The sequence below is a fragment of the Protobothrops mucrosquamatus genome, unplaced genomic scaffold, assembly GCF_001527695.2.
Source record: "Protobothrops mucrosquamatus isolate PMUCROS unplaced genomic scaffold, P.Mucros_1.0 scaffold4247, whole genome shotgun sequence".
Classification (NCBI taxonomy): Eukaryota; Metazoa; Chordata; class Lepidosauria; order Squamata; family Viperidae; genus Protobothrops; species Protobothrops mucrosquamatus.
The window spans coordinates 35990-45348 of NW_015390166.1; the positions used below are offsets into that span (position 1 = coordinate 35990).

Consider the following 9359-nt stretch of genomic DNA (forward strand, 5'->3'; position numbering starts at 1 on the left):
AAAGAAAGAAAGAAAGAAAGAAAGAAAGAAAGAAAGAAAGAAAGAAAGAAAGAAAGAAAGAAAGAAAGAAAGAAAAGCGACCGAAATACACAACCGTTGGCCGTCAGGTAGAGAGTGGGGCCTGCCCGCTGCAGCCTGAAAACAGAAGCCAACTCTTTGGGATTAGGAGTCTGTTTGACCCAGAGGAGGAGAACAAACAAATATCCTTCCACGTGAAAGCCACCCAAGCAAGCAAGCAAGAAAATGTGGCCTCCCTGTTAAAATTTAGGAAAGAGAGATACGGGGCCCGTTGAATGTTTCAACAGAGAAGATTGAAACAAAGCAAATCTTGATTGAGAATCCCCCAGCTCTACTTCACCACCACCCGCTTTCTCATTCCGAGCATCGACACCCCCCACCCCCAAATTGTGTCCACATAAGGACACATTGCCTTGAAACTGCACCAAACTGGGGAAACCTAGAACAAATTCTGCCTACAGACGCGTGAAAACACACAACACACACACACCCCCCGCGCTGCGGGTATATTTTTAGCTACTAGAATAAAAGCTGAAAAATTAGGGAATGGGTCGTTTTTATTTGGGGCAGATTTGGCAAATCTGAGGTTTTATATTGTAAAATTCCACTTGGAAGTTTCTCTTTTCCTGAAAGTTGGCTTTTTAAAAAACAAACAAACAAGACCTGGAATCAGGCGCTTCTACTGCCTATAAAAGAATCCAAAGAAACAAAATAGAAACAAAACCCATCCATGCCGATCACCGACAGCAGAGCAAATTGTTCTATATTTCCCACCCCCCTCCCATGATTCTGCCTCCCCGTAGTTTTGTAGGGAACTTGAAATTTTATTCAGGAAAAGGCGGCCATTTAAAATATGTTGGTTTAGTTGTTAAACTCTCAGGCCAGAGGGCGTATCATTTCAAAACCCTTCCTTATTTTGCATCGCTGGAGGAAAAAAAAATAGCTAAAAATTGTTTAGACTTTTTTTTTAAAAAAAAATGTATTAAAGTACGTTCTTTATCTATTCTCCAAAGTCATAAGAAATATTGTAAAGACGCTCCTAAAAAAAAGAAAGAAAAGAAAAGAAGAAAAAATATTTCCGTGTGTGTTTTGTGTGCGCGTGTTTTGGGAGCGAAGGTCTTTTACAGTATAAAAGGGAAATTCGTTGCTTTTCGATTTCCTCGCTAAGCTTCAAGTGAGATTTTTTTCTTAAGATTCGGGGAAAAAGTCCCAGATGGAAACTCGCGAGGACATAGTTAGGCCTCAAAGTTACAACTCCGTCTTATTTCGAGTTTGACTAGATAAAAAGGTAATGCTGATATCTATACAGACGCGTGTTCACGCACGGGCATAAGGTACAGGAGGCAAAAACGCAGACGGATGTACAAATCTGCTTTACCCTTAAAAAAAAAAAAAACACCAAGGATAACCGCAGATTTCAGATCGATATTTTTTCCCAGAGAACCGCCCTCCCCTTCTCCAAACACACCCCCCCCCAAAAAAGCTGCTGGGGATGTTGTGTTGGGCTAGTTGGTGAAAGTCGAGGGTCAGATCCTGCCCAAATGACCTGGAAAACAGACCCTGCCCCCTAATTCGGCCTGGTCTCTAAAGAGAGCAGCTGGGGGAACTAAACAGACACCTGCTTAGAGCACGCCGCCTTGGCCTCCACACCGAAAATAAAATAAAAATAAAAATAAAATAAAATAAAATAATAGATGTTGGAAAAGGGAAGCGTAGGGCCCGGGAAGGGACAGATTTAACCCTCGCCCCCAACCCCTCCAGGAAGCCCAGGAGTGCCAACAGGTTGGCCTTAACCGCGTGAGCGAAGGAGGCCTTCTGCTTTCCGAGGGGTCCAACACCTTTAAAACCCAGAGCCCGGCCTTGGCCAGGCGGAGGGGCGCTGGGAAAGGAGGGCTAAAATCCCGGTGTCCTCGCGCGGACGAGATAGTCCTGACAGCTCAATCACTCAATCAACTGGTTTAGTCAATCACAGTGGCTTTTCTACGTTTCCAGGCGCGGGGAGGTGTCAATAGCCGCACGGTGGCGGCGGCGGCGGCGGCGGAGGACGCGGAGAGCGGCGGATTGGATCAATCGCCTTGCGGAAAGGAGCTGGCTGGGGAGCGTCGGAGGAAAAAGCCGCCGCTGGAAGGCTCTTCCCCCGGTCTCGGCTTGGTTCTCCCTCCTTTTGCTCTGGGAAGGGAACCGAGGAAAGCCTCTCTCTCTCTCTCTCTCTCTCTCTCTCTCTCTCTCTCTCTCTCTCTCTCTCTCTCTCTCTCTGTGTGTGTGTGTGTGTGTGTGTGTGTGTGTCTGTCCACCCGCCACTCTTTTAGTTGGGGTACCCCCCAGGCCAAATGGGGTGGCATTGCTGCCCTGGCGGATGAAGGTGGCCAAGTCACATCAAATGACTGGATATGGGGTCTGGGTTACATCTACGAGGAGAAGACCAGACCTCGAAGCCAAGGCCTGGGGCCTACATTTTGATCTCCGCCACGCGAGGCCTGCCTTGCACCGAGCGTTTGTTTGTTTTTTCTCCCTTCGCGCCCCGCACGCTTGCACATCTTCTGCCCTTCAGTTCCTTCGGCCCCTACCGCCTGCCTGGGACTTCCCCCCCCCCCCCAAAAAAAAAAAATAATCCAGCATACTAAAGGTGCAGGTGTCTCGTTCAAGCCACCGCTCCGCACTAGCCCAGAAGAACTAAAGGCGACCTTTCATCCGCGCGTAAGAAACAATTCGCCGCCGAAGTCGCCCCAACGCGCCTGGCTAATTCTACCAGCTCGACTGGGGTCTCCAAAATTGAAAACCTCCCCTTGACTTTACGCACCCGTAGCTATAAAAACGAAGGAAGGAGACGCCTTTGCTCAAGCCTTCCTTGCTGAAAGAGTCGCCAAAAATAATAATAATCAGGATGTAGGGAACGGCCTCTCGAAACGGACACGTTGGCCAGCCTGGTTCCAAAGGCTTTCCGCCGAAGGGTCGCCGTTGCCCGCTTGGAGGAGGCCGCTGGATTCCCAACGACCTCCCCAACTCGGATTGTTCTGCGTTTAGGAGGGAGGTGGGACCTTTTAGGGGAAAGGGGCTTCTTCGTTCTGCATAAAGGGTCTTCAAATTGCGGTGTGTGTTGGCGGAGGGGGGGTGGAAAGTGAGGAACAAGAGGATCCAGAAGATGAAACAACCAACCCACAACCTCCCCCTCTCCGCCCGCCTCCCCAGCGGCTGGACTTCCCAAGAATTACTCGGTTCCGTTTCTTTGGAAACTCAACCCAACTTTCAGCCCAAGCGCAGGCAAAGCGGAACTCCTAACCCAGCCGGAGTGTCAGCGGAGCCCCTGAGTGGGGCAACCTTGGGACAAGGACCCCGAGCCTGCTGGGTCCCGCGGCAAGTCCCCGCCCCTCCCCGGCCCCAGATTTGGATCCCGAGGCGGAAGAGGGACAGGAAGGTCACAGGCTGATCGTCCCGAGGGGTGGGGGGGTGGGGGGAGTGGAGAGCGAGGGGAACTGACATGCTTAGCCGAACCAACAATCACCCGAGAGGATAGAGAGGGGAGGGAAGGGAAGGGAAGGGAAGGGGGGGGTGTTGGGTTCTCGAGAGGATTCTTACCCGAGGACGGTCTGTCTGAATACCTAGTGCAGTAAACCCAGGCCGGCCAAACCAGCGGCTGTTGAGAATCGCCGGAGGCCCCCACTCCTCCATTCCCGGAGCCCACGAGGAGGATGGCCGGGTTGGCGTGCTCCCCGTACTTCGCCGGGTTAGTTCCACTCCCTTCCGAGCAGGAGGAGGAGGAGGAAGAGGAGGAGGAGGAGGTGGAAGAGGTGGAGGAGGTGGTGGTGGTGGAGGAGGAGGTGGTGGTGGTGGTAGTGGCGGTGGCGGTGGTGGTGGAGGGGGGCTTGGCCGTCCCTACCGCTGCTGCCGCAGCCGCCGCGGCGGGGCTCGCTTTGGAGGCCGTGGAGGAGCTGTCGGGGTTCCCGGGCGAGTCGGCGCTAAGGAGAGAGGAGGCCGGGTGGAGGGGCCTGCCGAGCAGTGGGCTGACATTTTCTCTACCTGAGCTGGCCGCGCGGTCTAGGTCTCTGTCCCGGCCGCCGCCGCCGCCGCCGCCGCTGCCTCCCCCTCCTCCTCCCCCTCCTCCTCCTCCTCCGACCGCCGCAGGGCCGCCGGCCAGGATCAAGAGGTGCTCTTTCTTGCAGCCAAAGTCCGGCCTCAGGATGTTGTCGATGAAAAAGTTGGTGGTGCGGTGCTGCTGTTGCTGCTGCGGCGGTGGCGGCGGCGGGGGCGGCCTCGGCTGCTGCTGCTGCTGCTGCTGGGGGGGCGGAGGCGCCGGCTGCTGCTGTGGATGGTGCTGGTGCTGGTGGTGCTGGTGGCCGTGGTGGTGCTGGTGCTGGTGGTGGTGCGGGTGATGGGGAAGAGGCACGAGGCAAGGCGCGGCGGGAGACAAGGGAGGGTGGCCGCCGGGAGACACCGGGACTCCCTCGCCGTCGCTCCCGCTGCCGCTGCTCCCGCCGCCGACTGGAGCCGGAGCCGAGTCGCGCTGCCTTTTAGCGTCCGCCGCCTGCTCTTCCATCCTGGGTCGCCAGCTCCGGAGATCGCGGTTCTTCTCTTGGCCCTCCCCCCCCGCCACTTTCCGGGCTGCCCCACCTCGCCAAGTCCAGGAGGTGGTGGAGGGGATTCCGATGCTGAGAATTTTGTTAGGAGGAAAGTGGGGGGTGGGGGGCGCGAAACCGCACGCCCTCCAAAAAAAAAAAAAAGAAAAAAAGAAAAAGAAAATCCACTTGTTGGTTTAGAGCGGGGGTCTAGTAGAGAGAGGTATCCAAAGACTCGGGCATTTGGACGGGTTGGCTTTTTTTTGCAGTTATCTTATATTTCCAGTCTCACCCTCTCTCTCTCTCTCTCCCTCTCCCTCTCATTCCTCCCCCCTCTTGGAAAAGAGAGAGAGAGAGAGAGAGAGAGATCAAAACAAAACCAGCCCCCCCCAAACTCCGCCCCCTCCCCCCAAAGTCCTCACAGTCTACCCATCTTTCTCCAAACGGCGCGGCGTTGGGGTTCCCCAAGTGTCAAAGAGTCAGCTTTGCCCATGGATCGCTCTCGGCTGATGCTTTAATCGCCCGCTCGCGCGGGCATGTTTTTCTCCCACTTTTCTTCCCCTCTTCCCCTCTTTAAAAAAAAAAGAAGAAGAAAAGAAAGGAAAAGGAAAAGGAAAAAAAGCAAAAAAAAAAAGGCAAAATCTCTGACAGCTCCGATCTTGCAACAAACTCTCCCTAAAAAACATCTCTCAACCACACACTTTTTTTTTTTCATTCCAACCGGAAGCACGTGAGGATGGCCCGCACGTGGAAAGAGCCAATGAGCGGCTCCACAAGTCTGTGACGCCCCTGACGTCAGCCAATGGGCTGCGTTAGAACTTTGCAGATACATTATCCGAGGGGCTGGCTAATTCAAAGGGAGCGAGAGGTTTACGCGTTGCTTGGCGCATCCTCTCCTCCTTAGACCGCGCTCCGCTCCTCGTTCCTGCGTCCCTCCAGCCGTGGATTTTTTTTTCCAGCCAGTCATAACTCTCAGCAACCAAATATGAAATAAACGCTACCGAAAACTTTTCCGACTTCCATTAAGACCTCCTCTCTGTCCTGTATTTCTTTCTCTCTTTCTCTTTGGGTCTCTCTAGGGTCAGTTCTAAAGCCGGGAAAAGGAATTTGTGATTTAAAAAACAAAACAAAACTCCTTCCTGGTTTTCCATTAACAAAACGTAACCTGCCGAAAGGAAAGGATTTGGATCCTTTATAGGTAGTTTTTTTTCTGAACCAAAAACAAAACCGGACCCTAAACGGGGGAGAGAAAAAAATACATTTTGCTGAGAATAAGTAGCAACGTAGCCGGGAGGGGAGGGAGCGAAGTTCCCCGTTTCTAATCGCACCTCTCTCTTTGTGCTTTGCGTCTGCATTCGGGGTGCATCCCATATTTGAAATGACTGTGCTTGAGAAACCCAAGACCCAAGAGCTGTTGTCCAAACGGATTTTCTTTAAAAAGACCACTTCGAGCTAGCTTTGGCCCCAAAGCCTGCACTTTCCAGTTGCGTTGGTCTGAAAGGGGAAAATTGCCGTGGGATCTCTGGAACGCCCTTGCTCAGATCTAACTTCCTTGCCTTGGCAGGTGTCTCCCACAAGTCTGGCGCCTCAAGCGAAGTAGCTTTTCTTCCCGCCGTTGGGAAGTAGTAGGGGCTGAGGGTATCTGGGCTGATTTGGTAGTGCTTCGGACACCCACTTTTCTCTAGTCCGGAGACACCGGTAACCCTTCCTTTATTCCTGAGAGATGGGCAACTTCTCCCACAGCGCTTTCACACGCGAATAGGGGGATGCAGCCAGCGAGGTGCGTCGGGTTAAAATGTAAGGGGTTCTTAGCCAAAACCTCTAGTGCAAGAATCCAACGGTGGTCGGCTGCTTAGTTCACTCGAGAGGGAGCTGCCATTTTTGCTACACACACACACACAGAGAGAGAGAGAGAGAGAGAGAGAGAGAGAGAGAGAGAGTGAGTCACGGCTAGTAGTAACATCCACACTAGGCCTTCTGCAATTTGCCTAACGCTCGGAGAGACCGCACCGGCCTGGGGTTGGTTGTGAATATAGGTTGTCTTCCTACTGTTTGCGGGAGGGTTATCCTACTCCCCCGAGCTCATTCTCTCACCTACACGCAAATGCACGCTTAAGCTCCGAAAGGCTGCCGCGTCGGGAAATACCACAATGGTGGGTTTTGAGCCGAAGGGTGACTGGGGAGGATTTCTTGGGCCCCGGAGCTACTTTTTTTCGCTGCAGGGTCGGCGCCCACGCCGCTTACAGGTGCTCCTGCGGACCGACAACCTGCGACCCCCGTTCGCCCAGGAGCGGAGGGACGAGAAGCCCCTACTCGGCATCACGTGGGTCGGTCGTTACTCTCTCTTTCGCTCCGCTCCCCGATTCCTTCTTTTTCTTTTAAAGGTGGATTTTTATTTTTTTATTTTTATTTTTTGAAAGACTGACAAATCGGGATCGTTTCAAGAGAGCCCGGGTTTAAAATGGGATGCGGGCGATTCCCCCACAGCCGCCCAAAGGAGAGATTCCAGAAAGACCCTTTTCTTAAAATGTCAGGGAATGGCCTTTGTTCCTTATTCACTGCATTCTCGGGTCTGCTAAAGCAGGGAAGCTTTAAATCGCGCCTTTAGCCCAGAAAGGCCCACTTTTGCAACAAACTTTAAAAGCGACTATTACAGATCAGCTGCTAAGTGGCACAAGAGAATCAACACATCACGCGCACGCACACGCCGAAATTAAACGACTGTTGAACATCTGGCCATTCGCATTCCTCTCGTTGCGTTTCCCCTCCCTTTTTCCAAAATCGGGCTTTATTTATATTTTAGTTCGCAAAAACAGGGGAGGAGGACGAGGAAAAAAAAAATGAAATCTTTATCCCAAAAGCGAGCGTGGGTACTTAATTAAATTCTAATTAGGACACTATCAATATCCCATTTAGCGGCGTCGCCTTTGTGTGCCTCCGTCCCTTTCAGAGCCGTAAATGGGGGTCCGCCGCCTTATCTCGCCTGCAAAGAGACGCCTTGAGAAGGACCGCGAAAGATAATTTATAGGTTTTAATTACTCTTCATTCCGCCTGATCAGCTTGGCGTTCATCAGAAGACGGCGAATAAAACCTGGTCAAAAAGCACTGTCACTATTCCCTGGCACAGCGCTTAATCAAAGTAAGCAGGGCCCCTATTACACGCTGCGCGCCTCTCCACGTAATTTCCCAGCTGCTGATAAAGCTGGTTGAATAATGCTGCAGTCCTTCGGAGACACCATTTACAGAAATGACTTTATTGACGGCTTAACGTCGGTAATTCATTTTACCTTTCATGGAGTGGGAGCCCGGATTTGTTACAGTAATGGGATGATAAATGCGCTGGCGGGCCCATAGTTTTGATTAGGTGCTGGGACGCGCNGTGATCCGAAAAGAAATAGCTCAGATTCGTGTGTGTGGTGTCAGTTAAAGGGCCTTGCCGTTTTCAAGGGAGACCTCAGCCTTTGCAGCGTTTAGGTTGTTGCTGGACCAGCTGGAGGGGAAAAGGCGGCTCCAAGCCGAGAGAGGGCCCGGCCTTTCCCTTTTCGGCCCCTGCAGTTTGACTCGGACTCCCCCCCTTCTCTTCGCGTTAAGGTCCTCGCTAAGGAGCTGGACCCACTGAAGCGCCAAGGCTGCCGTGCAAGCAGCAGCCCAAAGTTGCCGCTCGGCGTTTCGGGCGGCCTCCTCTGTCTGGCTGCCGCGGCCGCCGCTGCTTCTCGCTCTGTTCTCAGAGTGTCAAATCGTTTCCACTCCAGTCGCAGAAAACGAGCCGGAGTCTCTCTGTGGCTGTGGGCGTCCAAAAGCGGGAGAGAAGTGTAAGAAAAGCCAAGAAAATGAAAAATCCTTCTCTTTTCTTGGGTTCTTCCTCCGCTTCTCTCTGGGGATATTGTTGTTGTTGTTGTTGTTGTTGTTATCCGCTCACATCATTGCCACTATTATTACTATTTTAAGCATACATTCCCAAAACGAAATATAAGATAAACTGCATTGGCACGGGCCGAATATTTGAAAGTTGGCACAGTTTTAAACTTTGGGAGGAAGGCGTGTGTGTGTGTGTGTGTGTGTGTGTGTGCGTTTGTGTTTGTGTGGTCTTCATATATTCAGGCCCCCGGGGTAGGTAGGGGGTCATAGGCGTGTGTTTTATAGGCATTAGATATTTGGATAAGTTGACCTCATTTCCCTGCCTCATTTCCCTGCCTTCAAAACCCCATTCCGAGGGGATCCCCCCGCCGGGATCCGGGATCTCCCGCGCAGGCTTCCGTCGATCTGCGCAGGCCGGCCCTGGGTTGCTACCGGGGCGACCTTGTAAAACGCTGCCCCTTTTGCTACTACCCCGGTTGCTTCCGTTCCGGCAGGGATATATATTGCTTTCTTTAATGTACACGCTGATAATCCTGTTTCTGGGGCCAGATCGGATCTCCTTGGGGCCTTTGGTGAAGGACATAAATGAGCTGTTGCAACACAATGGGTTGCGTCCTTCCTACAGGGACCGGCTGACCAGAGGTTTTTTTTGTTGCAAGTGAATGCGAAGAGATTTCTCTTACAAGGGCGGCATTATGATTATGAGCGCGAAGGTCAGACTATACATTCCGGGTCCCCAAAGCCTATAGACCCTGTGAAATGCACGGGGATCTCGCCTCATTGTACCTGACAGTCTTCTCAATGGACTAATTCAATTAGCGCGGGGAGGGGGCTGGGGGGGGGGAGATGCGGTCTTCATTTCAAAAGCAAGAGGAGGGGGAGGAGGGGGGCAGGCATCCTCGGCAACATCTTCTTTTTCCGGGGGGGGGG

General features: G+C 52.5%; 1 protein-coding gene across 1 annotated transcript; it reads right to left on the minus strand.

Annotated features, from left to right (window-relative positions):
• Window positions 1-3594: 3594 nt before the first annotated feature.
• On the minus strand, window positions 3595-4552 carry LOC107298747 (homeobox protein engrailed-1-like; the record flags this gene model as incomplete). Its single annotated transcript, XM_029286606.1, has 3 exons — window positions 4144-4552; window positions 3876-4095; window positions 3595-3764 (listed from the first exon to the last, which is right to left on the minus strand). Coding segments are annotated over exons 1-3 (799 nt in total), but the record flags the coding sequence as incomplete, so codon positions are not given.
• Between the last annotated feature and the right edge of the window lie 4807 nt (window positions 4553-9359).